The 14,092-nt window shown below is 35.0% G+C and overlaps 1 protein-coding gene across 2 annotated transcripts; it reads left to right on the top strand.

Annotated features, from left to right (window-relative positions):
- The first annotated feature begins 4,181 nt into the window (after positions 1-4,181).
- On the top strand, positions 4,182-9,714 carry LOC107773885 (WRKY transcription factor 55-like). Of its 2 annotated transcripts, none has more exons than XM_075252106.1 (4): positions 4,182-4,693; positions 7,098-7,229; positions 8,497-8,796; positions 9,228-9,714. In XM_075252106.1, exons 1-4 carry the CDS (start codon positions 4,350-4,352, stop codon positions 9,463-9,465), a joined length of 1,014 nt encoding a protein of 337 aa, XP_075108207.1. In that variant the 5' UTR covers positions 4,182-4,349; the 3' UTR covers positions 9,466-9,714. The 2 variants fall into 2 exon arrangements, with proteins under 2 accessions (XP_075108207.1, XP_016448796.1); XM_016593310.2 differs by having other exon boundaries at positions 4,184-4,693; positions 8,485-8,796.
- The last annotated feature ends 4,378 nt before the right edge of the window (positions 9,715-14,092 follow it).

The raw sequence follows: 14,092 nt of genomic DNA, 5'->3' as shown, positions 1-14,092 counted from the left end.
CTAGATTGCATATAGGATTGAGTAGATCAAGTTCTTGAACCTGGGCATCGGGGAACAGATTCACGGTTAGGATAGACATATACCTAATTGCCTTGCTTGGTTAATTTTTACAGGAATTATAAATGCGTTCTTGTTAGTTCTAATTCCATAGACATATAGGTGTTAGGTTAGCTTGAATAGGCGAGTAAGAACTCGACAGATTCTTATAAGCAATATTAACCCTGGTAACCAATAAACTAGATAAATTAGTTAGTTAATTCAATTGAAGAATACAATAGGAATGTTAGATAGCCCATAACCCTAGATCGTTTTCATCACATTGATAATATAAAAATCTGCTCTTCCTCTGTTTAAAGTTCATTTGTTTTTTTCTGTTTAGTTTAATTACTTTAGCATCACTACTTTTGGGTTTAATCCTTGTTTAGATAATTAGGATAGTCTAATTTAGTTAATAGTTAATCAGCAGTTCTCGTGGGTTCGACATCTGACTTTTAGTCACTTTATTACTTGACGATTGCGTATACTTGCATGTGCGTTTGGCCGCAACAAATTTTTGGCACCGTTGTCGGGGACTTAGAATTAGCTTATTTTCTAGATTAAACTTTTACTTTTATCTTTACAATTTTTTTTTCTTTTGTAAATATTTTTATTTTTATAACAATTTGATCTTTCTCTTAGTGTGTTTCTAGTTCTATCAACATGACATCTGTGGAGGAAATATCCGGAGGTAAGGTTATTAATGAAGATGCTTGGTTGACGGAAGAGTTTTATGCCCAATATTTTTGGGCTTGTCATGACCTGAACTCTGGGAGGTCTGAATTTGAATATGGGGGTAAGGGTTGGTATTGTGACGGATATTCATGATTACGGGAATATCCGGAATGACGTTATCTTCTAACAAAGTTGGTGAATGATTGACCTAAGGAGAGAGATAAGCTTGCACATAAATTGATAATTTTGGGTTGGTTGTGCATAACTTGGATGCATATTTGAGTTCAAAGGTTGATGCGTGCAATGCCCAACAATTTAATGATAAATTGTGTGAAGCTGAAAAGAATCTTCTAGACCAAATTGAGGAGCTAAAACGAGAATACCGATCATTAGACTATATTTCCCTTGATGGTACCAATGTTGAGAAGGGTGCTCTAGAGTCATGTGAGAGAGTAGATAACATAACTTTTGCAGACTCTAGTATATGTAAATATGAGGATGCAAATAATAGTAAAATTCATGAGTTAGGGCGCATTAGACCTCATTCCAACCATTTTTCCACATTGTGTTTAGATAGTAAGATAGTAATCGAGCCATCTGAGCTTATGGGGGAGTCAAAGAGTGAGGATAAGAGTGCCTATATTCTTGAATTTGTCATGCCAAAAAGTAAAAAATACATTCTTCATCTAAAGGCCGAGAAGTGTAGAGTGAAAAATGTATTACTTGGCCTGGTTGTCTTTGTAGCCCCACCAAAAGAGCATAGCCACAGACTGAAAGCCAAATTAGGGACTCAATTCATAAGTTCGAGGTGGAGAAAAAAAGTGGTTCACGTCGTGCCGCAATATTAAATTAGGCGCTTGTTGGGAGGCAACCCACCTTTACCGCTTTCTTTAATGTTTGATTTTTTTTTTCTTATTGTATTATTTTTGTAGTGTTATTTTATTTTGTAGGTTTTTTAGCATAGGGTGCAAATCCATAGGAAGTGTGCAAAAGTGAGCCATGTGGTTGGAACTAAATGTGGGGTGCCCGCACAAAGGATCATACCTGGGTCAAGTCTGAGTATCCCGTGAGCTGCTAATGCTTCGGCCTTTGGCCTATCATGGAGTCTCTTTTACCCTCTTGTTATTTACAGTGTGCATTGAGACATTGCACAATTTTAAGTGTGGGGTGAAGAAATTGTTTGGATAATTTTCCGTGCTATCCTAAGTTAGTTGTAGTATTCTTTCTTAGTGTAGTAGTTTCTGTGTAAAGAAACAAAAATAAAAAATTTGGACTTTTCCCGACAAAGAATTTTGTGGACAGCTTTCTTGAGGTATTAAGGTTCAATAAAAAAATTAATGAACTTTAAATAGAGGAAGATCAGATTTTTATATTATCAATGTGATGAAAACGATCTAGGGTTATGGGCTATCTAACATTCGTATTGTATTCTTCAATTGAATTGACTAACTAATTTATCTAGTTTATTGGTTACCATGGTTAATATTGCTCATAAGACTCTGTCGAGTTCTTACTCGTCTATTCAAGCTAACCTAACGCCTATATGTCTATGGAATTAAAACTAACAAGAATGCATTTATAATTCCTGTAAAAATCAACCAAGCAAGGCAATTAGGTATATGTCTATCCTAACCGCGAATCTGTTCCCCGATGCCCAGGTTCAAGAACTTGATCTACTCAATCCTATATGCAATCTAGAATTCCCACTTTCGAGTTCAATTCTAGAATCGTAGATAGTATTCAATTGGTGATAAAGCAATCAAATAATTAAGTGCAGGATTGAATAAATAAACTAATATGATAAATCAAGAATCCAGAATCAATATTCGAATAACAATAGTCATGAAAGAACCACAACCCTAGAACGTGAAATTTAGCTCCATATAGATATTTTTAGTTTGGCCGCAACAAGGCCTAAAATTATATTCAACAACATCAAATCTATAAATCGCAACCCAATTCAAACCTATTGAATCCATGAACATTCAACTTCCAAAACTAATGACGATTCATGTCAAACCAACTCCGATTGACATCAAATTTTGCGCACAAGTCATAAATGACACAACGGACCTTAACAACTTTCAGAACTAAAATCCGTACCTGATATCAATAAAGTCAACTCTCGGTCAAACTTATCAACCTTCCAAACCTTTAACTTTCTAACTTTCGCCAATTCAGGCCAAAACGACCTACGGACTCCAAATCAATATCTGAACATACTCCTAAGTCCAAAATTCCCATACGCAGCTATTAGAAATATCAAAACTTCATTCCATAGTCGTCTATGCAAAAGTCAAACTCTGGTCAACTCTTTTAACTTAAGCTTCCAACTTTGGGACTAAGTGTCCCAATTCACTCTGAAACTCACCAGAAACCAAACCAACCACCCCGACAAGTCACATAACTACAATATAACATAGAGGAGGCAATAAATAGGAGAACATGGCTAAAATACTCAAAATGACCGGCCGGATCGTTACACCAATCTTATGAGGAAATGATCGTCTGAACTCATCTTTTAATTTAAATAGAAGAAAATAACCTTACAAAGAAGTGATTTATTTATAAATTTTTCTATATCAATTTTTACTATCTCCCATTAATTTATTTCGATTTGAGTCCGCCCTATATCTCGAAACATGATTTCCATTTGTAATTTTTTTTCACGTAATAGTATATCTTACCTAAAGTATCAACATAAGACTTAAGTGATTAATTTTTTTCCTTTTTTAAGGAAAAGAAGTGGGACCGATGACTCTACCGTGCTTGCCACAAAGGTTCAAAAACATTCCAGATGGAGAAGATGGTCGTGATATAGGGGTCAAAGGTCCTCCTTGAAAAACTTAAAGCAAATTAATCCCACACTAACCTCATTAGACATTTTTTTAATGAGAAATTCATTTTACGTAATATTATTTGTTTTGCAGAACTTACAATGATAATGATACTACATGTATTTATAATATATAATAATGGTGAAAGAAACACTACGTAATTTGACAAGAAAAAATTTCATACCAAACGTATACAGTTGAATTATTAAATGAATTTAGATATTCTTGAAACTTGTAAAAATTGTATAACATCAATTAGTAATATATTGGCGTCAAACATTAGTTTTAGGACATTAAAATTAGAAAGAATGTCATATATATAGAGATTAATTACCGATCAAATTAGATTAATTTTATAAAACTTACCAGTACTAGTAAGAAAAGGAAGTCGCATGCATATTCAAAGTTGGGAAAATTTCTTCGTAACACCATGGTCCAAAAAGTTGGTTTTCAATGAGGACCGGTCTTCTCGTAGACCTTAGAACAAACCTCAGTTTATGTTTTGTAGACTATGAGTCACGATCATGACCTGGTCATATATTAATTTTTTCCTAAGCTTCTTTTCATTTTCTATGAAATCTTAGTATGCTTACCGTGTTTAACACATACAAATACTTTGAAAACACACTGTTCTTTTCCTCAAATTAACCAGCACCAACATAAGTATATAGGAAGGCCACCCATTTCCCTTAGATTCTCCTCAAATCACTTCCTTTTTTTTTTTTTAAACATATACTCATGTTGTCTTGAACCAAACACCCTTAAAACATTTGACAAAAAAAAAAGCCGAGTTATATATATATGGACGAGACAACTGCTACAATCCTTTATGGGTGTAAATTGGCTAAGGAGCTCGAAGCCAACTTGCAAAACTGGGCAAATCAACCCCAGTTCACTTTAAATAAAACAGAAGAGATCGTGGCGGTTTTTAATAATGTAAAGGAAAGATTGAGCTATTATCATCAGCAGCAGCAGCAGGCACTAGAATTTTTCCATGCAGCAGAGATGTTGGGTGAGAGGCCGGCGACGGCGGCATTTGCCGTGCATGGGCTGCCGCCGGCGCAGGAAAGCGATCAAATGGGTGTATCTGATTCGAGTAGAGCAGGTGGTTCTTCTTCTTCTTCTTCTCAAAGGCAACGAAGAAGGTAACAAAATTCACTCTTTTGACAGCTTTTAACTTAGTGCCTGTTTGGTTTACTGCATTAACACCAACAATTCCAGCATATATAAAATTATAAGTTGCAATATAATGATTGGTTGGTCGTACAAGAAAAAATAACTGCCTCGTGATTTCTGAGGGTTGCTCTTCTTTAAATTCCCCATTACTAATACTTGTAAAGTTATGAAGAAATCTGCCTATTATTTCATGTGGGATAAAATATGGAATAAGAATACGTGTGTTAGTAATAGTATATCGTTAAGAATAACTAAAGACAAAAAGGCCCTTAACGTACCCGCTCATTACAATTCGTGTACTATTATTCCTTGCATAATAATATCAACACATAAAATTATCATTCACAACATATTTAAAAATCTCTACATTATAATTCCTGCAAAACTAGCTCACGAACCAAACGGGCCCTTAATTAGTGCTATGCAACTGATTATAGTATGAAACATCAGCGGAAAGGGGTGCGCGTACAACGTACAGTAGATATCTTTTTCATTTTTATATTGTGAACATGAGAAAGAGTTTTTAAATAGATTTCTATCTCTGCTTTATCAAATTTCCAAATAAATTCCACAGAACTTTCTAAACAGCAGGGCTACCACTAAGTATAAAAATGTCAACATACAATGATTTTCTTCCAAGTTTCTCGTTAATTACCAAGAAAAGGAAATCATTATGTAAGTTCAAATTAACTTAATAAATGTGCACTTTATAGGGGACAATAATGTGTATGCACAGAAATTTGTATAAAATTATTTTAGCATGACTAGATATAGCGGTTCACGTCACAATGAGGTCTTCTAGTCATAAGCTTAAATAATATGCTGCACAGAAGAAACAAAAGCAAAAAGGTATCATTAGAAATTCCTTGGCAAATAGGAAAGAAAGAAGAAGAAAAACAAACATTCTTGCTCATCAAATCCAACACTAGGAAAATGAAATTTAAATTATTTATTCCAGTTTGTTTTGAATATGAGGATTTCACTATATATAGATAGATGAACATGAAAGAGCTTTTCCATCATCCCATCTATGTGTCACAACTCATGAGTTAAAAAAATGGGAAAAAATCACAATTTCGTATTTATGAATCTTAAGAGAAGATATATACGGTACCTAAAATTGATAAATGTATGAGTGATATATTCAGTATTCACAATACCACGGTGCTACGAGGGTATTGATTTCAGGATTTGTTAATCTTCTTAAAAAGAATCACCACAAGCTCGGGGAGAAATTAAAACTGTACCACATTATTGGACTTCAGATGACCTTCTTCTCTCACAACATTTTAATAATGTAGTTTTTGCATAATTTTGGAGTTTCGTGTTAAGAATTGAAATGCGTGTAATTGAGTTCAGTCTCGTAGCACTCCTATTACAAGTCAGAAAGCTTACCTTTTTATGGAAACTGCTTACGCTAAATACTACTACTACGGCTACTAGAAAGAAATTATATTCTATGTTATCTTCGGTCCAATTTAATGATTTTTTTTTAATCTATTTACATATATTCCAATTCACCTTTTAGCATTAATTAACAATGTAATTGATCATATTAACATTAATTTGCTCGTTGAAAATATAACAAACTACTCTTAGGCTCTTTACTCCAAGGGCAACTTTGAAAAGAAAAAATTAATTCATTCTTGATATCTAAAAAAAATCAAATATTGTGGATCACGAAAAAAAAAAAAAAATCAAAAAGTCACTTAATAAGTGGACCGGAGGGAGTATATAATAATCCGTTTCCCATGCAATGTGAAATGCTAAATCAGGTTTATGCTAATTAAGAATCACTTTAAACGTGTTAAGTGGCAGTACTTTGCAACAAACGTACGAGGTCAAAATTACATTCATTAATACATAGTATATAGAAATTAATCATGTAAATGTTTCTACACCGTGCACGTAATAAAGTTCAACCACCAGATTACATAATCTGAATGGCAACACTTTCCAAGTTTCCCAGATAAGAGTTTCCCTTACTTAGTATTCACATTCGAAAATTGTATTATCCGCGATCTTGTCATTGATTGTACGGCTTTCATTACACAAGACATATTTTCTGCATGTAATTACAAAATGCAGAAAATCATTTTAGAGTTTCTGGAGCATTATTAATTATAGGTCAGTAAACCATCATTACTAATAAGATCGACATGTTCTTGTACTGGTTAACGGATAAAGCAAAATCAGATGTTGACTTCGAAAAGAAATCGACCGCATAATGCAAATGAATATTTTTTCTGCGTGCTCTAATTTTAATCAGTGTCTAACTAGAACAAACGTTTTATATTATGGGACATTTATTTATACTACCTATAATTCTAAGTAGCTAAATAGTTTTTGTTTGCAAATTTGATGAACGTGCAGAACGGGTGATACAGACAGAAGAACAGTGAGTGTGGCTGCTCCTAGAATGGGAAATCTTGAACTTCCACCTGAGGATGGTTTTACTTGGAGAAAATATGGTCAGAAAGAGATCCTTGGTTCTAGGTTCCCAAGGTTAATTTTCATACTTTAATTTATAATTTGCTAGTTATACTACAATTTATGTGAATCTTTTTGACTAAACACAAAGTTTAAGAAAAAATGAAAACTTTTAAAATTTGTGGTCCTAAACAAATCTAAAAGAGGTCCAGAGTATTTGTGTGGTTATAAAAGCTTCCCATTAAGGGTAGAATTGTAAGTTTAAACTAAATTGTTTCCAAATTTAACAAGGGATCATTCTTTTTTGAACGGATGAAAAATAAAATAGGTTAACATAAACTGGAACGGAGGGAGTAGTATATATGTGCTTTTTCTTATTCTTTAATCTTCAGTTATAATTAGTACTCCATATGCGACTAAATAGGTGAAAATCTAAGGGCCAAGCTGTCTGCTGTTTCCGTAATATTTGAAGAGGTCAACCATATAACTACATAGATCTTTATATTTCACCGAGTACAAGACCATTGAATTGAAATAGAAATTCAAGCTAGAAATAGTCAGTTTGAACAACGTAACTTTGACTAATTGGGATGAGAAGTGGGAGATTAAAAACTAAAAGATTCCTCATATATAGAGAACTAGTCTTGATTACTCACTCTTAAAAGCCAGATAAGGAACAAAAAAGATACTACTACGTACTATATATACTACTATTCTACTCTAATCAGTTTGAACTTATAGATCTTTCTCTCAGTGTCTATTCGTATATTTAGTAAACAAAGTATTAGATATTTGACAGTTGACCAATATTGTTTTAATTTTTGGAGTCAGTGGGATATTTTGACCCTTTAGACTTCTCACGAATTCTAGAATGATATGCATTCTAACTACCATTAAATCCTCTTGTTATTATTTTCGTGATGGAGTATTTTCTACTTTTTTTTTTCAATCTCTCCGTCTCAATTTATATGAAGGTGTTTGATAAGGCACAATGTTTAAGAAAAAGATAAAGACTTTTGAAAGTTATGATAAAAATAACCATAGAAATTTGTATGGTAGAAATCATCTTATTAAGAGGTAAAAACAGAAATTTAAGGTTGAATTGTTACTACATATAAAAAAGTATCATTCTTTTTTGGACCGATTAAAAATAAAAAAGTGTCACATAGTTGGGACAGAGATTTAAGATACAAAGTTACTCTAGTGTTTCATTTAAGAAAATTTGTAAATTGACTGCGAGTGTAACTTCCTTGCAAAAATACACCATGCATTAACGTTTACTATACATTTAAATCCATTAACTATGTACTAACAATTTTGATGATTTTAGGGCTTATTATAGATGCACCCACCAAAAGCTATACAATTGTCCAGCCAAAAAGCAAGTCCAGCGCCTTGACGATGATCCTTACGTATTTGAAGTAACATACCGATCTCAACACACTTGCTATATGTCCGCCACAGCTCCCACTGTGCCTCCTCCGTCAGTGGAAGAGATAACTCGTCAAACCACCACAACCCTTCCACCACATCTGCCGTTGCCGCCACCAACTTCAGCCTCCTTAAGCGCGCATTGGCTCTCCATGGATATTAAGCCACAAAGAGATCAAGGCACAAGCACTATTCCATTTGACATACAAAGGTACATATATATATATATATGTACGTAGATAGAGGTGGATTTGGGATTAGTTATTTATAACGTTTTGTCTAAGCTTAAGTTTAAAAAGTACTTTTACCAATATTAAAATAGCAATTTGTCCTTGGACAAAAGTTCAAAAATGATTCAGGAAAAATCTACTTTTTTTAGCTTCCGAAAACCAAATATTTATGCTACTACTTAAAAGCCTCTCTTTTTTTCGAAAAACTTAGCTAAATACCTCAAATATTCTCTACCATAAACACTTTTGACTTACTAGAAGCTTCGCCAAATATGCTAGGTTTAATTTTTTATTTTATTTTTTAGAAAAGTAGGTTCAAAACTTAATAGTTATACCGCTTTTAATGATTTTTTTATTATATAGTGAGTTCAATTGAACCTATCCTTAAAGCTATAAATTCCTATTTTTACAGGGATTTTGGGCACAGTATTGGTGGTTCACTAGCTAGCATATGCAATATGGTGAGCACCGGCGGCGGCAGCGCGGGGCCCTCCGGTGGTAGATATGGGAGGGAAGTTGACTATCAGCTGCCGGTGGTGGATATGGCGGACGCCATGTTTAATTTTTCTGGGAGTAGTAGCAATAATAGTATGGACATCATCTTCTCTTCCATTGATGACAAATGGGACTCGGCAGAAAAGAAAGAATAGTTCATATTATAGACAATAATTAAAAAATTAAACATGACAGAGTCTAATTAATTGTTTTTGTAGACTTAAGGTGATTGGCCAATTAATAAACTATTCCTAACCGTGCATTAATTATGGTGATCACAAGATTGTGAAAGACCAACACGTTAACTTGTCTAGTTTAAATTAAGTAGTGTCATTTTTTTCCTGTTGAATTTTTGTGTATTCATAATATTTTGTACCAATCGAAAGTTGTTTAGATAATTTTAACTTTTTTGTTATTTTCTATTTTCCTATTCATTGGACCACCTTGTTCTGTTGTTCATCGGTAAGGAAAACCGTAATAAATTCAATTTTAATGATCATAGGAGTTGTGGAATAACGTACACAAGATTATTACATATCCTAGGGGAACTGAATGTAGTAACATATGCTACTCCATATACGTGAAGTTCAAATAAGTTGTGAGTTGGGCCATTTTGTCTTGATTAATCAACCGACCGGTCATGTGGTATCATTTTCCCTCAATTTTCCAACGTTGGACTTTTATTCTCCAAACAAGCCACGTTTTCAACATTATAAAAAGCTCCCTCATTTTATAATTTTACTAACTGACTAGTTCAAATAATAAACATATTTAGAACAATCACTCTTTAAGAAAAAGAAAAAAGAAAGACCATATAGTGAAACCTCAATAGAATCTTATGCGATTTTTTTGTGGTAATTATAGTACACTATTGTTACTAGGAAAATATTTACAAGTATAACAAACCCCTATATCTAGACATAAGTCCCAACTAGGGCTGGCAAGTGGGCCGGTTCCGAGCCTAAACGAGTCAAGTGGGCCGGACCAAACGGTCCCGGGACGGTCCTAAATTAAACGGGCCACACGGGTCCGGGCCAAACAGGCTTTTTGTATGGACCGGCCCGGGACCGTTTAGTCCCGGGCTAAGTGGGCCCAACATATATTTAAAAAAAAAAAATTTAAATAGATATTAGAGACAAAAGGATGTTAAAAAAAATATCTAAGGCAATGCTTTGTAAATTTTATTATAGAATTATGACCTAAATTTTATTTAACATCCTAAATTTTAATATTCAATATTTAATATCGAATATATATAGTATATAAGATGTATATATAGTATATATATATATATATATAGAAGCTATATTCGATAAGATATATATACATATATATATATATATATATATATACATCTTATATATATATACTATATATATATATATATATATATATATATATATATATATATTATTTTTACTAATCATATTTTTTAAGGAATAAGCCATCTTAATTAATCAAGCAAAGTAAATAAAATAAATAAAATTATAATATTAAAACTTAAGAGTTAGAACGAGTTTACCGAATTGACGAACAACTTGTTGGAAATTGATTATCGTTGAAGACTTCAATTCACCAACTTCACAATTGTTTCACAAATTGTAATAATAAAGTAAGCAATAGTAGCAATTATAGAAGAAAATTAGAGAGAGATTGTGATAGATTGATGATTTTGTAAGAAAAAATGAAAGAATAATGGGGTATTTATAGTTGAAAATAGGAAAAAAGTGTAATTATAAAAAGTTTGGGATTAAAACAAAGTTGGGGGGTTAAATGACTATTTTATAAATAGCCAACGGCTATTTTTGACAGCCCAATGGCTATATTTTATTTTAAAAATAATAAAAAAAAATGTATTTTTAAAAATAGCCGTTGGGACCGTTTGGCCCGCTAAGGGACCGGGCCGGTCCCGGACCCTGGCGGACTAAACGGTCCCGGACCCTGGCGGGCTAAACGGTCCCGGAACTGTCGGGCCCAAATCATAGGACCGGCCCACGAGACAGGCTTAGGCCCGCTAAAATCGGGTCAAACTGTCCTGGCCCGTTTAGTTCGTTTGGCCCGTTTGGCCTGCGGTCCCGGATCTGGACCGGCCCACTTGCCACCCTTAGTACCAACTATAATCTAAAGTAAAGATTCGCAATAGTTCTTCTTCCTCCTATCTCCCTAACAATTTGAACACCTATTGAATACAAAGCTATGAATCTAGGGGTAGAAATTTAAATTCTGCAGTAGCTTTAATTAACAATCTTAGCTTCTTGCTTCCTCGACAGTGAACTTCTTTGGATGATCAATTTAGTTATTGCTTCACATGTTCTCTCTTTATGTTGGAAGATTTTATAGTTCCTTTCAAGCCATATGTAATATACAGCTAGCTCTTTCAAGCCATTCTAGCTCCTCTATAATTATAGCAAAGAAAAAGAGTCCCATGTAATTGTTGTTGTCATAGAAGTATTCGACCAAATTAAAGTTCTGAGCTCAACCATATGTATATACGGTTAAAATCGAGCCCACCCAATTTTTTTATCTGATCGGGACCAGGGAGTTGCATCGAAGGTTGACCCCGTAGTAGATCAGACCAAGTACGAGGACAAGGTACCAAGTTCGGAATTCGAGGTAGCTGTCGAGATCGAGGCCAGCAACGATCAAGACCGAATGAGATAGGCATCGAACAAGATCGAAAATAACATAATAACGGAAAGGTGAAATATCTGTGACTGGTCGAAAATCATGGCGGAAATCTCAGAACGGATCAAATTAATAGCGGTTAATTAGCTAATCATAGGATTTCCTTATGTAATTAGAGTTATACCATAAGTAGAATTTCTCTACTATATAAAGGGGAGTATTAACCATTTGTAAGGGATATATTGTTCTCGCATAAAAAGGCCAATATAACGCTTTCTCTCTTTAGCTTATACTTTCTTGTTCATCAGCTTGCTTTATTTTTAACTGTTTTGGTATCAATCAGTTCGAGGACACCCTAGCTCGAGGGTTGAATTCCGTTTCAACACTAGTTCGCTTTACTTTATAGTTCATTTATATTATTAATCTTCATATTTATCAATTGGTATTAAGTAAAATCACGTGTCCTTAGAACCATATTATAAGTTTAATTGTTATCCAATTTTAAGGGTAAACAGTTTGGCGCCCACCGTGGGGCTAAGGATAATAGTGGTTGCTTAATACTGATTCCGATAACACACACTGCTTTACACTTGTTCTCGTAAGAATATTTGTTTTCAGGATAAACATGTCAAACTCACAAGCAACACCTACACATGGTGACAACGGCCTCAGATTTCACGGGAAAAATGACAATATAGCTTCCCCAGGAATCGAGGTGCCTCAGGTTGACCTCGAGGAAGCACCAATTGCAAATCCCATCGATGTCAGTTCACATGTCGCCCTAAATGCAAATTTGGGCATTGATCCTGAAGGTAGCGTACGCAGGGAAGTTCGATCCGGTGGTCGAGGTACGCAGGACGGAGAAGATGGTAGAGTTAGCCTCTAATTGATATTCGAAATGCTACAGGCTCAACAAGACGTTATAGCACGACTACAAAATCAACAACGAACGCCAAGAAGGATCGAACCAGAAGTCTTCCACAGGACCGAGCATGTGCCGAAAAGGTCGAATGCCAACGAATCGGGGACTGACCCCGCCATTATGAAAATGCTCGAGGAGCTCACTAAACGGATTGAATCGGGAGAAAATAAAATCGAGGCAAATGACAAGAAAGTAGAGACATACAAATTCTGGGGGCACCACCGATTCTAAAGGGTATGGATTCAAAGAAAATCGTACAAAAGCTTTTCCCTCCAAGTGAGGCTCCGAAACCCATTCCGAATGCCAGAAATTCCTAAGTACAATGGGACCACCGACCCTAATGAGCATGTCACTACCTATACATGCGCAATAAAAAGGAATGACTTGGAAGACGATGAGATTGAATCTGTTTTACTGAAGAAATTTGGATAAACCTTGTAGAAAGGAGCAATGATATGGTACCACAATTTGCCACCTAATTCCATCGATCCCTTCGCCATGCTTGCATACTCCTTCATAAAGGCACATGCCGGAGCAATAAAGGTTACAACTAGGAAGTCGGACATCTTCAAGGTGAAACAAAAAGACAATAAAATGTTGAGGGAATTCGTATCTCGGTTCCAGATGGAATGCATGGAACTACCTTCGATCACAGACGATTGGGCTGTTCAAGCCTTTCCTCAGGGTTTGAACGAACGAAGTTTGGTGGCATCACGACAGCTAAAGCAGAATTTAATTGAATATCCAGCGGTAACTTAGGCCGATGTGTATAATCGGTACCAATCAAAGATCAGGGTCGAGGACGATCAATTGGGTACCCTTTCGGGTTCCGTTTATCCAAACAGGCCCTCCGGCAGAAGTCAAAGGGATATCGACAGAGAACCCCTATCGAATAGAGATCGGTATCAACCATACAATGCAGATCGTAGAAACAACGACCCAGGATGCAATCCCATCTGAAATGATTGAAGGAACGATCGAGGACAGAGCTCTCAAGGGCTCATGAGCAAAGTGGCTTCGATAAATATGACGATCCCGCAGAAGCACTACGATTATCAGAATACAACTTCAGCATCGACGCATCAGGTATTATGTCAGCCATTGGGAGAATCAAAGATACTAGATATCCCACACCCCTACAAACCGATCCATCCCAAAGAAACCCTAATCAAATATGCAAATACCATGGTACACATGGTCATAGAATAGAAGACTGCAGACAACTAAGGGAAGAG

This window comes from Nicotiana tabacum, chromosome 4 (genome assembly GCF_000715075.1).
Source record: "Nicotiana tabacum cultivar K326 chromosome 4, ASM71507v2, whole genome shotgun sequence".
NCBI lineage: Eukaryota > Viridiplantae > Streptophyta > Magnoliopsida > Solanales > Solanaceae > Nicotiana > Nicotiana tabacum.
Note: the sequence above shows the minus strand (reverse complement) of the source record. Positions and strands in the feature narration are given on the sequence as shown.